General features: G+C 40.7%; 1 protein-coding gene across 2 annotated transcripts in view; it reads left to right on the top strand.

Moving 5' to 3' along the window:
* Positions 1-3,382: 3,382 nt before the first annotated feature.
* camsap1b (calmodulin regulated spectrin-associated protein 1b) overlaps positions 3,383-18,181 on the top strand; it is a 34,711-nt gene continuing 19,912 nt past the window's right edge. For both annotated transcript variants that reach the window (XM_050051015.1, XM_050051014.1), the window contains exons 1-3: positions 3,383-3,805; positions 5,598-5,764; positions 12,391-12,653. In XM_050051015.1, the coding sequence (XP_049906972.1) occupies positions 5,599-5,764; positions 12,391-12,653 (429 nt within the window). In that variant the 5' untranslated portion in view covers positions 3,383-3,805; position 5,598. The remainder of the gene's footprint in view (positions 3,806-5,597; positions 5,765-12,390; positions 12,654-18,181) is intronic.

The raw sequence follows: 18,181 nt of genomic DNA, 5'->3' as shown, positions 1-18,181 counted from the left end.
CTCCTCGGACAGACAGATGAGCATGTATAGATGTCGTATGTGCAGAAAAATTAGAGTTTAACTGTGAACTGAGGTGGGCTGAAGTCTGGTTGTGGGTTTCCTTGTGCATAACTGAGTCTCTCATATTTGATTTGGAGGGCACTGTGAGTTTTCAGCAGGTCTAGATAATCAGAATTAATTTCAATATGCCTTTGTGCTCTCATCCAGGGCAGTTTCCTGCTGGTTGAGTCTGAGCTCGGCGTCCCAGACGTGTCTGAGCTGGAAGTTTGATTCTGCAAGCTGTTGTTCCCGAAGCCTGCAGTAGTCGTCCTGAGCTTTCTGCAGAGCCACGGCCAATGTCTGCTTTTCCTTCAGTGTTTTAATCTGCTGGGTTGAAGCTTCCTTGAGCTCGACGCGGTGCTTCTTACATCTAGTTTTTTTCTTTTTCAAGAGCAAAGGTGATTTGATCAAGTCTCTGTTGCAACTCCAAGTTTCTTGTCTTGTCCTGTTATAAGGCCTCTTCAAATTCTGCCTGTCTCGTCTTGCTCTCTGACTCCAGTGCTTTGAAACTGTCCACAATGCACTGAAGCTTAGAGATAGTGAACTGATTCTCAGAGATGGTATCGTCTTTCTTTGACATCAAAGTGCTCAGAGAGACAACAGTGTTTAGATTTCACTCTGTCATATTCTTTCTCCATGACGGTGAATTTAGAATGCAGACTGCTTCTCTAAAACCATCTGCTCAAAGCACTCTCTCTCTCTCATTCTTGAGGGACGACCTTGAGAACTTTTCAGCGATCTGGCTCCTCTCTAAAGCCAGAGTCTTCTCTGAGAGCTCTTCCTCTTGGATCTGGATCTTTCGATACACTCCTCGAGTTTGCTGTGAGCTTCTCGATCTTCCTGAAGCTGCTTTTGATCAAGCATAGAGAGCAGCCTTAAGTTCACCCTGCAGCCTTTTGTTCTCAGAAGCAAGTTCTTGGTTCTCATGAGTCAGACAGTCCTGTTCTTCGGCCCACTGGTTCACTTCCTCTTGAAGTGAGGAAACAATGTTGCCCTTGACGTCAATGTCGTTTTGAAGATTCAGGAGATTGAAGTGTAGGGTTTGAATTTCATCGCCCTTTTCCAGCTTTCCCTTAGAGCCTTGACTTCCAGCTCTGCTTTTTCTTTTTCCTGCTGACAAGAGGATGCCTCCAGATCGTTCCTGAGCTCCTCAATCTCCCTCTTGTCCTCTTCAAGCTCAGCGGCCATTTGGCTGATTATTTCTTTTGAGCTTTGCTTTGCTCTGCTGCTGCTCCCTCTTTGACTTCATTAGATCAGCCACTTGTGCCTTCATGAGCTCTGTCTCAATACTGAGGCTGTTTTTTTCAGCTTGCTCCTTCCTCAGAGCCTTTGTAAGAGTGTCTTTTTCTTGAGGGTTTCTTTTCTGCTGAGCTCTGGCTGTATTTTCCTTCTTCAAGGCCTCTTCAAGAGCAGCTGTGGCTCTTTTCTCCTCCTCTGGGGCTTCCTGAAGACCAGCTGATTTCTCAAATCTCTCAGATTCCTCCGTCTGTGAAACATATAGCAATTATTAGTTTGTGACCATGTGCAGTCTATATAAATTTTAAAATAATTTCTACCTCTGCAGTGCTCTTGGTTTCCTTTTAGGATCTGACCAAAATTAAATTACATTCTCAAACAGTAACTCATTTAATGCGTTGAAAGAGATTTTTGATGGAAATTGTTTGTTTGCTTGGACTCACACTTGTGATGCCTGTTATCATCTCACAAAGTTGTGTTATAGTTAGATAGTGGAAAAAACTGCAGAAGAAAAGAAGATGAGAAAACCATATTGGTCAGAGGAGGAAAAGATTATGGTCTATTATAAGGTCTATTGTGCAACGGTCCAGGGATTCCTTAAGTATAGGACCAAGACCAGGAGAAAACCATGAATACTTAAGTGAGCATTTAAAGAAAACCTAAGGGAGAAGACTTAAGGGTGTTTTATTTTGAGGAAACCTTAACTAGGACTTTAAGAAAATATTTACTTACAGTGTTTGGTGCAACTGGCCCCGGATCTTCTGCTACAGAACAATAGTGACCTCTAATCATTTGGGACATCTGGGACAGGTGTGCGTTGTGTCCCCAGAGTGAAGACTAAACATTGGGCAGCAGCCTTTAGTTTTCATGCAGCATACAACTGGAACAAACTCCCAGAAAACTGCAGGTCTGCTGCAACTCTCAGCTCTTTTAAATCAAGGCTAAAGACTTTTCTCTTTGCTGCTATCTTGTATATTTGTATATTTTTAGATATTTAATACTCTAGTGTTCTAAATCTGGGCCCAGTGAATGACCCTGACCCGGGGAACCCACTGGTTGTCTGGTTGGTACTGGTTGTGAATAGTTAAAATTGTGTTTACTTTATTTAGTGTAACTGTAATTTGAAGCATTCTCTGGCACAATAATTTCCTTTGGGATAAATAAAGTTCTATTGAACTGAGTTCATTTAATCAAATATTTATTTCTTACATTGCACTGTAACTTTGTTTTTTTTTTCCTATTCCCTAGCTCTTTAATGTCATATTTAATTGCATTTAAATGTTATTTTATTATGTGCTTATTTTGCACTTTGTCAAAATGCTTTAGAAGTTTTATGTAAAGCATGTTGAATTGCCTTGCTGCTGAAATATGCTATATATATATAAACCTGCTTTGCTTTGCCTAGTGATAACTGTAACAAAAACAAAAATGCTCACAAGTCATTTATAAATGAATTTAACTTGAAAATGCCTATTTCAATTGTGATGTTAATGCAATACACTGGAGGCCTCATTTTCTTAATTATACAGCAGTCCTCTGAAAAAGATTACTAGAGCACACTTTAATTTATATTCTTAATATTTGTAATTTTGTTTAAATGTCACAATTTAATCTATAGTAATTAGAATACCAAGTTATTTATTTATATTTTGACTGCACATAAATTAATGTTGGTACTCATACTTCGAAGAAAACCACTGAAACATTCAAGTTGTAATAAAATGTTTCACCACTAGATAGCAACATTTGTCAATGTCACAGGGACAACACAGGACTACATGAATAAAAATGTGGACAAATATTGTGATATGTTTATTCTGAAATAAAGATATAATTTAAGAAGGAAGAACTGGGTATGGTAGATGTATTAGTTAACTTTTTACACAAATATTTCGGGTATTTTGGGTTTTGTGGTTACAACAAATGTAGATAAATCACAGCAAATTGATAATCTGAGTCAAGTGATTTAATGAATGAATGAAGCATAACTAGGAGAGCCAGTTACGGATGATATATTATTGACAGTTATTACTAGTATTACTAGTAGCGGGCTGGAAGGTAATCACGCATGCGCAGTCGTTGCCTTTACGACGGCTGGGATGGTAATTACATTTCTATGGGCAGAGCGCGAACACACCGCCGGTTCTCGCTGCTCAGCGCGAGCCACTTAGATATGTGTTTACGTGTTAACTAACATGAGGCGTCTGGTACAGAGATAGACTTTTAAACGGAACAGTGTCCGTACGTCGTGTTTCTTCACCGGACAGCCCCCCTTTTCTGCCTGGCGTCTGTTTGAGCTGAAAGCCTACCGCGGAGCGGTTGTCACACAGGCCGCGAATCGGGTCTTGTTGCTGGGAGGAGACCGTCCAGACTCGCCTCCCCTGCTAGCATTATTAGCTGGCTACGATGCGCCGCTGCGGCTGGGGTATTTTCCACACAGCAGGCCACTGTAAAGCGAGGCAGGTCCTTGGATAATTGTTTACCCCGACGGAACTGAAGGGTGACTTGGAGACACACCACACCTTTCAAGGTAATGTCTTGCCAGTGAGCTAACGTCATTCACGGGGCCGATGAATACAGCGCTGCTCCTGTTAACGTTACAGTACACACTAGCAAGCTAACGGTTAGCGGGGCAGTTAGCTGCTGTACATTTGCATGCATGGCCGCTTAGCTAACCTAATGTTAGGCAAATCTGTGCCCTGTCACCTAACGGTTGTTCCCACGTTCATTTGGTTATCATAGCATCAGCATAGTAACGCTATAATTATAGCTAATCTAATTAATTAGCAATTATCTAGTTTGTTCATCAAGCCAGCATTGGGCCGTTAATGGCAACATAATGGTGAGCTGGTAAGGTAACGTTGAGTTAATACTACAGCTCATATAACATTAACTTTACTGAGGTTAACTTGAGTTTTCTGGCGAAAGAAATTACCTTCGCATGAAAGTATTTGAAGGCAGCTATATGCACTTGTTTTTCCTCAAATCTGCCATCCTATAGTGCAAGAAACAATGCTGCTGTTCTGACATTAGGCCTAATTTAATTCATTTTCATTAACAAAGTCTGTCTGTTCACGCCTAAGAAAGTGGCTACTGTAATAGTGCAATGGAAATGTCTAAGCCAGGCATCAGCCTGAAGGGGCAATTGAAAGTGAAAGTGCTCTGAGTTTCATTTAGGCATTGATTAGAAACATAAGTCTGCAGGACTTGCTGCAGATGGTCCTTTAATGGTATTAATCACTTTTGATTGCAGAGCACTTTTAGGAATACAGTTACAAAATGTTTCAAATGAGAGATGACTAATAATCAAAACAAAAATATGACCCAAATTAATCTAGGGTTAGAATAGACATGACACAGAAAACTCAATCTTTAGCTGTGATGTCTTCATGTCGCAGGACTTGAGGTGAGAAGTTAGCTTTACCAACAATCAGTTAGATTTCTCAGTTTTTAATGGTCACAATGTGCTTTCTGCAATACGTTTTGATTAAAGAAACTAATGTGATCATTTACTGGGAGTAGGAATAAGTTATTGACCAACATTGGATACCTTTTGCTTTGCACATAATAACCAGACAGTTTCAATCTTATGTTGAGCACTGTTTCCAGCAACTGTAGGACTCACTGTAGGTTCATATAAGCACCAGATACTGCAAAGACACTGTCTCCCTCTGTCATCAAGCATTCAACATAATGAATGTGATCACGCCTGCAAGGATGCTACTTTGGTTTGAATCAAGCAACTAATGTGGTCATTTACTGGGTGTAGGAAAGAAGTTACTGACCACCATCAGATAACTTTTGCTCTGCGCTTGTGGACTAGTACAGTACATTTGTGCTTTCCTAAATATACATCATGACTAGACAGTTTAATCTTATGTTTAGCACTGTTTCCAGTCACCGTAGGACTCAGTGTAGGTTTATTTAAGTACCAGATACTGCAAAGACACTGGCTTCTCTCTGTCATCAAGCATTCGACATAATGAATGTGATCACGCCTGCGAGGATGCTACTTTGGTACTTCTCCCTCAACCACCAGATTTAAGCCTAATTGACTTCCAAAGGGAAGATTAACAGCGACACCCAAAACAGTACTTTCCTTAATAATCAACAAACACCAGAGGAGGATGTTGTTTAATTATTCATTGAGGAATCACACTGATAGGGCATCCAGCCACTTACACAAGTCATGCCAGTGTGACTTGCAACTTGGCATATTGTGGATGGCTCGTGTCCTGTTATTTAGGTATCGTTACTCAGCAGTATGTTCAGTGTAATTGTAACTCTAACATCATGCTATTATTGCTTTTTGTTTTTTTAAGGATGGATGTTGATTTGTGTGCTGGCGGGGACAGTACCAGAAGAAAAGTGGATTTGGCTGGGGCTGCAGAAGGCACAATGGAAGTCGTACCATTGGAGATGTACGACTCGGCCAGAGCAAAGATAGCTGCCAACCTGCGGTGGCTGTTTGCCAAAGCCTATGGCATTGGTAAGTTATTACATTTACATTCACGTTACACAAATGCTAAGTATGCTTCCGTGTTGAGATTTACAGGCGGTTATATTACTGACTCACTAAATAATTATCTGTATATCTATAGTACCATTAAAGATTTGACTGATAGCACATTTGTGACCACACAGAGTTTTTATAACCTTAGATAGCACTATCTGCTGCATATTTTCCTCATATTCTCATTGTTATTTCAGATGTTTTTGTTGCAACCATGTGTTTATACCCCCCATCTGCAGATTGTGTAGAGCTTCCGTGGCGAAACATTGACAGGAAAAGAGAAGGAGAAAGAAATATTTATGTATGTGTGCACTCGGGCCAACACTAATTCCCCCATGACACTTGGCAACTGAAGCCTCACTCACTGACTCACCAGATCCTTTCATTCTTGTCGGTTGGCCAGTAGATTGAACCCAAATCAGGCTGAGTGACAGGCACTGAGGATTAGGCTATATTTGTTAGACTGTACTCAGAGCATGGAAAATACTGATCTGCACTGCCAGTCACTCACACTCCCTGCTAAGATGGTATCAGCATTAGTAACTGGGCCTTTAGGCCAGATTTTCCTGTCTTGCTTGCAGTAGTCGTAAGTTGAATATATTTTAGGGCTGAGATGAGTTGTATAGATTACAGGACAATTCTTTAAGGAGCAATTTCCTTGTGGCTGCAGAACCGGCAACCTCAAAAACCCTAGTACTAACACTGCTTATCTTCGGTTGCGTAGCTGATATCAAAGTCTAATTTCTTTTACTGGACACAGATAGGTCATGTACATCAAGAGGAGAGATTTTTATAAAAAAAAATTTGTTTTCTATGAAATTACTTAGGACTAGGCGATATGAAGAAAATCAAATATCACAATACTTTTGACTAAATACCTCGATATTGATATTCTGACGATGTGTAGTTGATTATTTGTGCTTTCACAAAATATTTGCACAATGAGATTTTTGATGAATCAGTTAGGTGGAAATAATGACCAAGTGGGTAAAAGCAAATAATAGAACAGTCTAATAAGCAGAAAATTACATCACTTTACTCTAACGGAGACGTGAAAACCAGCAATAGACAGCACTTAAGATATCCAAAAAGTTAATGTCTAGTCTCATATCACTATATCGATTTAATATCGATATATATATATTGCAAAGGCCTAGGTTTACTGCAGATGTAAAGTTTGGGAATAGTTGTAGGAATGTTCATGGAGTTGCCAGTTTATTAGGTACATTTAGCTAAAACTAATTTGATTAAAAAATTACTAAAACAGTTTAAATAGAAAATTTCAAGTCTGTCTAAAAACAGTAGTCAGGTGCCCATATGAATATTGAAACAGGTTTTGCTTGCTGTAATCATTATCCGTGTTTGTAATGATCATTAAAGATTTCTTTCTAATGTGTTTTAAATGTAACTGATGGAGGATAACATCCCCAGTCCTCGCTCTGTGCAAAAATGTATTCAGAGGTGTGTCTTACGCTAATAAGAGGTTATTCAAATCAAGTGTTTTTATTATAAACTTCACATGGAAAATTGTGCACCTATGCTCTGAGACTAATATACCACCCTTGCAATAAATCTTACTTTCATGAAGGTTAATATATCGGAATTTATTGAAATGCTTAAGATGGATTTTGATCAGCTTTATATTCATTTTGGCGGCTGTGGTTTGTGGTGCTGTGGGAATTATATTGTGAGTGGCATTACTGATATTTAGTCTATAAATGAGATGAACAATTACAATTGAGTGTTTAAATAAGATTTACTGCAAACATAACCAGTGCAGCTACTTCTGTCTCGTAGGCACATAGTGATTGTGACCAAGATACAAAACATAGATAGATGTTGGAAGTAGTGGTGATTGGCTTTTATGTTGCTCTATGGAGTGACTGTGCTGCATACTTTAAACCTTTTATCAGTAGTTGGAAATGAACAGCAATGAACAGTCGATTGTAATTATTATTTTCCCGCCTGCATGCAGGTTTCCTTGTTCTACTAGCAGGTAATCAGCCATCATGACAAGTTCCAGTTAGGCAAGATTCCCGCCCTTCATATCTCCAGCCAATGCAGTGATGGCATGTTTTCAGATTTAGATACACAGTGAATTACTATAGGCTGCGCAGTCCAGTGTGTCTTTGTTCATACCTATATATTAACCATGAGGAAAAAAACTGTCATGTGCGTGAATGTTGGCCTAATTTTTCTCTGAGACCCTTCACTCACTTAATTAATATTTAACCTCTGAACTCAGACACGGCAACGCGTAACATCCTGACTGTTTGGCAGGTGTTTTATCATCAGGGTCTGACATTGTTGTAGGATTAACATCACAGTGTGTCGCCATTATTTTCCTGCAGGCTGCTATTTACCTTTCGATTTTCGAAGCAGTTAAACTTAGTCAGTATGAGCCTCAGCTATCTGATGCACAAGTCCCATCAGTCACTGCTTTGCATGTCTGTTGCATCAGTGTCGTCTCTGGTCGAATCATCCGTCATCGTTTCAGACGTTCAGACAAGCTTTCCTTTGTATGCTGCGGTCTCTTACATATCTGTGGTCATTACACAGATTTCCCAATGCAGCTGAAGCATTCATGTCAAACAAATGACAGTAAAGTTGGTAATCCAGGTTATGGGTGGAAACCTATTGTCTCTTTTGTCTGTTTTTTAGCCCAGAGTTGTGCTGTAAACCTCTGCTCTAAGGGTCATTAGACTTATATTCTCTCAGAGTTCATTCAGAGGCTCTTAGGCATTTGCTAGTTCAGTTCACTATCAGTCATCAGAGGCCCTAGCTAACGATGCAGCTTTAACGATGAAGCATAACAACATAAACAGAAATGAAGCATCGTGGATGGACTTGGGTGGAGTTGCTGCTCAGCTACAGTAGAAAGCATATATTTGCCCCAAAGCTTTGGTAGCCCACAGGAGGCAACTCTCCCAGGTGCTGCTGCAATTATCTTCCTCCCATGGGAACTGAATATACTAGGCTCATTTTATTTTCACCCTATGGCTCATGTGGTATCTGCTTCACTGTTAATGCTGCACAGTTGTTCGCCTGGCTGGCAGGGGTGTACCCAATATTAAGACGCTTTGACGCTTCATTCATAACGTTGACATTCATATTCTGAATTAACATTTGAATGCTTTCTTTCCATGTTTATTCCTTCTGTTTAAACACAGTGTTTCTGCACAGCTGCAGAGAGGCTACACTATTATCATTAGTATTAAACATACTGGAAATAAAGACGTGGGTAAGCCATGCTACGTCTTGTTTGGACATGACTTCTGACTTGCAGTATTTGTTAGGTGGTAGGTGATGGAGAAAATATGACAACAGACGTTTAAAGCTTTATTCAGGAACCTCAATAGAAGCTCTGCGTATAAAAAAAATTACATTCTGTACAGCCCTAATGGCTCATATAAATACATACACACATCATGCTGTGTAAACGTTAAAAGTGATGTAGTTTTGTTTTAAATAGCTGCAGCCATCTCGTGATGTTGGGGGCTCATCAGGGATTCAGATGCATCTGGCGTGTATACATCAGCATTGCTTCCCTGTTACGTCTTTGATCGCGCATGTCTGTGTTTGTGTACATGCTGTCCCGTCCCACTGCCCTCTGCATGTGCCACAGCTGCTCCCAGCCTGAGCTACAGACAGCCAGACACAACAAGAGTGAGCACCTGTCATTGTGACAGGCACATTGCCGGTCCTTAACCCTGCTCTCCCCTGCTTGTGCTGATCATGTTGTGTTGCTGATCATGGTTGGTTGACTCTGCTGGAGCACATCATGGGTCTTGCTGCCAGACCCTCTCCTCATGCTCCACCCCATCCCAGTTAGTAAATCTTTCCGCCTGGCTCCTGGTGGCAGAAGGGCGGGGGGGCAGCTGCCACACGACATCAGTGTCTGTGGAATGAAGTCAAACGTGAAGTCTCGCCCAAGCCAGACCCCTTTGTTTTCATACACAATCATTCCCACTGTTCTAATGGGTTTATATACTCGGACGCAGCTCTCCAGGAATGACCCACACTGCTGGGTGTTGTGCATAATAGATTAATGCTGTTGTACAATGACATCCTTATTTGCACCACGTGTATGGTGGCAGTGAGCACATCGGTGAGGCTTGTGTTGTTGTGCATGTGAAATACAGTATACAGGATCGATGTGATTTAATCATTAACAGCCACTGACACAAAAGGGCTTCATGGTTAATCATTTCAAGATAACCATGTCGGTCTCATTCTTACATGACAACAAATGTTAAAGTTGCATTGTCGAGGAGATTTGATGCATCAAACCAAGGACTCCTAATTACCTCCTAATAGAAATCGGCTTGGGACATCCCTGCTTGCATCCCTACGTTGCATCAGCAAATGACAAGACTTTGATACACCACGTGATGAACTGTGTACAGGCATAAACAAAAACAAATCTAACATCTGAAGAGAGACAGCAGCACTCTGCTTAGGAGGAATCACAAAAACAACAATTAAGGGGGCTGTAAGACCTGTGCTGTTTAGTTCGTTTTAATCAAATCCTGGAGTGTTTCGTCGGATAGTCTGAGCTAGTGTGAAAGCTATCAATCAAACCCTGGTGCAGACAGAACAATTGAACTGAAACCATTTTAAAAAGTGGGTCTCGGCTCACTTCCAAGCAGGTACTGGTACGGTTTGTTTGTGGTGTGAAATCAAACAAACCAACCACAAAATTTTATAATAGCAGATATGTGATTTTAGCTTTATTTTAAAGAGTTCAATGACGAATAAATCCATCTGCTGCTGATCTTAAAATGTGTCCACAATCCTATAATTTATCTATATGTATGACCTATTTATCCATGTAGCAACCATAGTAAAACTTATGCACGTCTGCACAAATATTTTCTCTGATAAATGGGGCAAAAGCTGTTAAAGCTGCTGTTCTTGTATTCGACTCCGTGTACTTTGTCAGTTCATTAAGTCCATTAAAAAGTGTGTGTCAGCGATTCCACAGTAATAAGCCCTGAATTATATTTGGTCGGTTTGCTGTCTAATGTTCTCATAATGCTCATAAGCAGTTATTTCTTCGTGAGCTATTTGGGACACCAAAGGACATAAGTATACACATCAGAGGTATTTAAGTGCTACATAATCTTCTGTTCATCACCAGATTTTGTTTTCCCCACGTGGACCTTGATGATACAGGAAGACAGTCGTCAAAACTGTCCAAACAATGACAACAATCACTTCAAGTTTACTCCTCTTGGTTCATTTGTTACAAAAAGAAGTATGCTATGGCATGTGAAAGCATCCAAAATATGTAACAAACAAGGAAACTGACCCGTCGATGTTGAGCATGTGTTCTTATCCAACTCTAGTTCTTAGTAAATTTTCCTGTACTCAATAAATGGTCACATTTTGTAGTATTTTTGGATTAAAAAATGATAAAAGCACCATCTTTACAAGTGACAGTTGCAGCACTGAAGGGTTAAACCACAAATTTGCAACTAACCAAAAAATCACCACGAAATATTATATGATGACGGCCACAAAAACAACTGGTTAATCCCGTCACACCTCCCTCATCCTACTTCAAAAAGCTACTGTAGAGTCGCAAAGACTGTGACTGGAAATCAGTGGGCATCCTAAACAGACAGTGTAATCTGTCTTTGCGAGCTCATGTCTTATACATTATTCTTCTTCTCAACATATTTAATATATCTCTCAAAATCTAGTTTGTTTCCTCCTCACTCCAGCTGCATTTCAACATTTGTGCTTCGTGCGTTATCATCTACAAAACCAGCTGCAAGAAGCTGCCTGCCTGCCTTCCTGTTTTTGTGAGCAGGAGATTGCTGACGAGTGGCTCCCTTTATCCCGCCAGTCAGAGCAGACACTAAGAACACATCGAATACACACATACGGCTTACGCTGTGTTACTGGAGCTCAGGCGCAGTTCAAAACAGATTTAACACAACGGGGTTCTTCTATCACCACCCCATTTTTCGTTGTGCAGGATTTTGGACACCTATTTTAAGCCTCAATGCATGGTTTACATCGCAGTAAAAATTTGGTTTGTGCATGCCTGAAGTCGACAGCTTCATCCTACGCCCTTATATGGCTGTGATTTCTGCGTTTTGTAGAGTGACCTCACATCCAAAGCAACAGAATCTCTTGTGCAGGTCATTGTTTTCTTTTCGTTTTTGTGGATCCAGTGTTGTTAAGTAAGTGCTGGCAAAGCCCACGGTGTCACCTGAGAGGCCTGCTCTCACTGAGGACTCGGCTTAGCCAGGATCTGTTTCCCAATGAACTCCTGAGGCAAGAAGCTGTGACTTACAATCACAAATGGCTATGTTTGCTCCAAGTAAACTGAGGCCGGCATAGAACAAATACTACATGGAGAGTTGTTGCATTCCTGTAGCCTGTTGACACTGTAGAAGTTGGATGGGTGTTGGCTGAAGCAAACAGTTTTGTTGGTGTTAAAGATGCTTGTAGGCACCATCATTTTCCTGCGTCACCATACTACACTGTTATCAGCTATACCATATGTTTGTCTTTGATCCATGTCACCATTTAAAAGCTAAACTGCACATGGCAATGCCACATGGTTCACCTAACTACTCTTTCCGTTGCAGACCATATTCCAGAGGACCTTAGGGACCCGTTTTACACAGACCAGTACGAGCAGGAGCACATCAAGCCGCCTGTCATCCGCCTGCTGCTGTCCTGCGAGCTCTATTGCCGTGTCTGCGCCCTCATCCTCAAGACGGAGCAGGCGGCGTCTCTTCAGTCGCACCTCTCTGTCATCCAGGCTTTGTCCAGGAAGGGCATATATGTCGTGGAAAGTGACGATACACCCGTCACAGATGAGGACCTGGCCTGCGTGCCCATCAAAATGGTGAGTGGATGGACACAAAGTTGGGGTAGACGTGGGGATTTCCATTCTCAGTGTACACTAATGTACCATTTATAACTTGCGCAGCTGCTCCCGGTGAAATTTAAAGTCAATATTACTGATATGTTTATGATGTTGCCATAGCTTTTACATAATGTAACTTGTAGCACAGATTGCCTGTCAGAGAAGAAGGAAATCAGACCAGGAGCTATAACAACTTTGCACATTACCTGTAACATCCGCAGCTCTTCCTGCTTCTGATTTATTATCTTACTGCAGTGAAATCGGTGGAAGAGGCCACTGCTTTTATCCTCATCCAGCAGTGCAATCATTTTCAGCCACAGGCGACGGAGACACTGGAAAGCATCTGTTTACTGTAAAGAGCAACTTTGAAACCTTGTGATTAGGCATTTATATTATTCACAGTTGTTTCACATCATTTACAGCATATAAATAAGTTGAAGAGATGTTTTGGTGGAGCGGTCTCCTGCACTCTTATCACTTTATATTCAAATAAGGAGGTGGAATTTGACTGTTACTCATGCGAGTCGTGTGAGCACTGATATGCAAGAGAGGGCTGGGATGAGGGTTTGTGTTGTCTTTGTTATTTTGCTATGGCAATGTTGTTTCCAGACTTTTGGCCAGACTTATGTTGGCTCGTAAAAACACTTAATATAGTTATCCACATCTGTTCTTTCTCCTGTTGTTAGTCCTCATTTCTCATTTGTCATTTTGTATGTGAACATTTTAAAGTAATACTGGCATTTTTGCCATTTTATCTCTAATAGATAACAGTTGTAGTAAAAATATCTAACCTAGATTAAAGAGGCAGCACCTCATTGCCTCAATGCATCAGTGCTTTTACATAGCAAACACAAGCAGGAGGTCGAGGTTGACCATAGTAAATTATGACTGATTATTGCATTTCATTTAGGACTGCAGCTAACTCTTATTATCGATTAATCTGCCATACTTTTTGATTGAAGTCCAAGAAAACAGCTCACTTCTGAGAAGCTGCAAAAAAAGTGTTTCTGGCATTGTTGCTTTAAACTACAAAAAAACCCGACAACTTGTTGTTTCAACTACAGTTTAATTTGAATTAATTTCTAATGTAATGGTTCAGTGGACATGCCTGCCACTTAAGTCTCCCAAAATAGGGGTAACTACCTTATTTTTATTATCTCACAATCTAAAGAACATCAAATAAATGTGGACATGGCTGTAACTTAAGCATATACATCCTCTCTGCTGCAGTTTCCACATATTACTTTAGCAACGATATCACTTTCTATCTAGTTCATGAAGCAAATAATGCACAAATCCTAACGAACAAATGAGGCCTGTGCTCTCTCTCAGAACAGGCAGTTTAATCACCAGTGTTAAGAGGGTTACTCTTCCGCTAATACTTCTTAGAATGGATTTTATTGTTGGTGATATTTTTCTCACCTAGCCTACATTTTCGTCAATCTGTTAAGAGCATTTCCTGAATGCCGGTCTCTTGAAAATCTTTCCCTTTTGTCCTTGAATGCCCAGTTTAAATTCCCTTTCATGCAGCCTTGCTACTGATCCTTTCTTTAGTCGTCATATGAATGTAATGCTTAAAATATTTTCACAGATCAGCTCTTAAACAGGTCAAATGTCCTCTGTGTGACCCACATCCTGTAGGCCATCACCTGAGTCAACAGCACCACGTCACAACGTAGTGAATGAAGCACAGAGCAGCCCGCCCCCTCCTCTTCTGTAGCAATGAGATCCCATGTCTCACAATTTCACCGAGAGCACTTCACACAGGATAGAGTGAACGCCAACATACTCACTTGCTCTCAGCCATCTTCCTACCCTTTTGTTGCCATGGAAACCAGAAATGGTGTTGAGCGGGCCTCCTCTCTGCAGGCTGTGGCCAGTCAGGGATGTGCGTCTGCTTTTCCTGCTAGCGGCCTGACAAAATAATCCACGCAGGCTCGTGTGTAAGCAGCCAGACACAAAGCCCGGTGAGGGGATGGAAAATCCTGAGCAGGACACCGCTTATCTCTGATAGACTGTTGGAACCCCCCCTCCCAGTTTGCTGACTTGACAAGCGTTTCCATAGCAACTCGCATTTTTGTACATTTGTGTGTGAGAGTGTGTGAGTGTGAATGAAACAGATTCTGCACCTGCAGCGAGTTCCTCTGCACCTTGTCTGGCTCTTGTTGGGGCAACAGCTGGGGCTTGTAAGGCCTTGAGAAGCTAGCCATCCTCTCGAGTCCACTTAAACCTTTGTATGTGTGTTTTAGTGTGTGTGTGTGTGCGCATGCACGCGGGCTGTCTGTCACACACACAGACAGCTCAGGGCAATAGCAGCCCTCTCCATGGGACTCCACGCTGCACTGATGAAGGGCAGAGTGAGTGTTGGAGGAGAACAAAAGATTTAACAGCACATCATGCTGTTATATTTGGCCTTTTGTTTGTTTATTGAGCACTTTCTTGACACTTGGGTGGTAAATGCAGTGCTCCTTTTTTTTAAGTCACATTATCTATTTCTGCATTATCATGTTGCACATACATTATATCAAAATTCTGCTCCTTATATTGAATTGCACATTTAACAGAGAATTTTCCGTGTTTTTTCCGCACCTTAGTGTGAAAAGCCTGACAGTCGATGGATTTTGTAAGCCGCTAAATTAATTGTAAGAACAGAGTTTTTTTGAAACTGAATTATCCTTTGAATTATGGCAGAGCAACTGAAGTTGTGAACAAAGATTTGCCAGTTGAAAAGGAACAAGATTTTACCTTAGATTTAGGGGGATTTAGTGGCGTCCAGCAGTGAGCTTTGCAGATTGCAACCATCTGAAACTTCCCCCTATAAGAATTCCTTTAGTGATTGTTGTTCAGAAAGTTTTTTCCCGGGAGCCGAATTACCCACAAAGGATTCCCTCGCCCGAAACATAAACTGACCAGTTGATTAAAACCGGTAAAAACACAAAATAAAGCAGTTTCAAGTTACAAATCTGTGTTTCTCAGATGCTGCTTGGCATGTCAGAGACAGGCAGCTCCCCCAGCACCTGCTAAAGTATACTCACCTCTTTTCTCTGATCCAGACATTCAAGAGATATTTACTGGAAGCCAAATAATCTGCAGATGTATCTTCCTCTCCAAAACAATCTGATCCAGTGATTTTAAACAGTAAAAACACTGAATAAAGCAGTTTCATGTTAGAAAATAACTGTTAATGCGACGCTCTAGTTGCAGAGGGGCTGCTAACTATGGTGGCTGATGTGAAAAGGTGAATGGCCATAGCTAAAGCCAGTGTTTGTTTTGTCCATTCTGGGCTGCTGTAGAAACATGGCAGTGCAACATTGTGATCTCCATAGACAATGATCTGCTCCCTATGTAGATATAAACGGCCCATTCTAAGGTAACGAAATTTTCAGGTGATTATACACTAAAGAAAACATGCTCACTATATTATATTACATATCTGCCAATAAATCCCCCTAAATCCTACACACACCTTTACGCCTTAATGATTAATTGCCTTTGAAAACAGAAACTAGCTCAGCAGAACAGTATCCACTGTGTGAATGAATCCATTTCAGCAGCCTTTGGCTTCCTTTCATGCGCAGTCTTCATCCTTTCCTCATATATCAACTTTCCCCTGTCTGATATCTTACAGTCTAGTTTTGTCTGAAAGTAGATTTACACTGTTATTGTCCATGTAGGTCGTGCTGTGGTGAAAGCTCTGAATAGCCCTCATTCGTTATGTTAACGAGGCTAATCTCCGAGCACTTCCATCACCAATTGGATTAGGCCAGCAGCACGTTACACAAAGCACTGATTGAAACAATGGCTTGTATGTATTTGTTCTGTAAATGGATGCACATGCTGAAAAAAAAGCCTTAGTCACAGACTTTTACAGAGAATGAGATTCACAAAAAGAGAGTGACTATCAAAATTGGGTTGTGCCAGCCAGGGACAAAGATTTATGATTATTTGGCCTGTGTTAATTCCCACTCTGGCTATCAAGAAGCAGTATATTTACTGGTAAGCACCAGGTGTGGGGCCACTCAGAGTGAGGATGCCCCTGCTGGGCCTCCTTGATTTCATTAGGATGTAGAGAGAGGGTTTAAGGGACACCCATTGTGCTGAATGAGAGGTGTCACCTTTGATTAAACCGTGGCAGGTTATTTAAGGCTACACAGTTGTTTAGGAACCGAAGGATTGTCCCAGTAGAGCTGTATAGTAGGCTGCTGCAGTAGTCGTTGTTTTGGCATACACCTATTAAAGTACATACCCACCTCCCCCACTGTCATTTCTCTTTTTTATTAGGCCTACTACTTAGTTGAACAGTGGATGCTGAAATTTTAAACTGAAAGTGTCTGCTTCATACAGCAGCAGCAGCAGCAGCAGGGTCAGATTTCAAATATCAGGTGATGACAGTAAGGAGATTTGACTACAAGATGATGGCGGAGGATATGGTGTCAAAGCGAAAAGCAAAATTGCCTATTTAGCAATATTTCAGATTTAAACCTAATGCAAATAGGGAACCTAATTACGTCTATGAGGGAAAAGGATTTTGTTGCAAGGGATGGAAAATTGTTAAGATTTTATTGAAATCAGTGCCATTATTGATTCTGCTTATTGCAGCTTATTGCCCCTGATTTTTTTTATTGAGTTCCTATTGATTCTTAATCAGTTTTCTTTGTGGAAAAAAGCTGTTTTTTATACAGGTTTTCAGTAAGGGTCTTGAAAGAATCAGTACAGTGTAGTATCGCAATATTTTTGTGTGGCAATATCGTATCGCCACAGAGTGCCAAGTAACGATTTTTTAATTACATAAATTATAAATATTACAAATACAAATTAAAGTGGCCCACTAGAATAATATAATGAATTGCTTTTTCAGTCCATGAGATACGTTTTGCTGCTGCGAAAAAATGAGATGAACAGACTGAAAATTTATTAAACATATTAGATAAAACAGATGATGACAAAGTTTTCCTCTAGGGACATAATTTACAGTTGAAAAAAGGTAATACATCACAGTATATTGCAATATATTGGTAATACTCAGCGTATTGCAACATATTTAAGATTGCTGTAATGTATAGTGTCTTAAGTATGGTATCGTGGATCCTCTGGTGATTCTCACCCCTAGTTTTCAGTGTCGCCACCACTGGTTTATCATCTCTGTTGTTTCCACTGTTACTTGAAATCCTAATTTTACAGACATTACAAGCAGCACTGTTGTCATCTTTCCTTGTGAAATGAAGCCATGCTTTGGACTCTTTCTCCCTCTCTGCCATGACTCTTGCTTGTCACAAGTTTCTAGCAATGATTTGACATTGTTGTTTTGCATTGTGCAACTGTCAGGAAAACGTGCCGGCATCAATAAAAGGACTGGACAGTTTAAAACCAGATCTCAACTGGAACTGGTTCTCGATTCCCATCCCTATTGGTTGCATTTCTAAGAGGTTGGAAGTGACCAGCCTGTGGCCGCCAGCTCTTCATCTAACAGCTCACTGTGGCTGCTTTTTCTTGTTTTCATTGCTCGC

This window comes from Epinephelus moara, chromosome 8 (genome assembly GCF_006386435.1).
Source record: "Epinephelus moara isolate mb chromosome 8, YSFRI_EMoa_1.0, whole genome shotgun sequence".
NCBI lineage: Eukaryota > Metazoa > Chordata > Actinopteri > Perciformes > Serranidae > Epinephelus > Epinephelus moara.
Note: the sequence above shows the minus strand (reverse complement) of the source record. Positions and strands in the feature narration are given on the sequence as shown.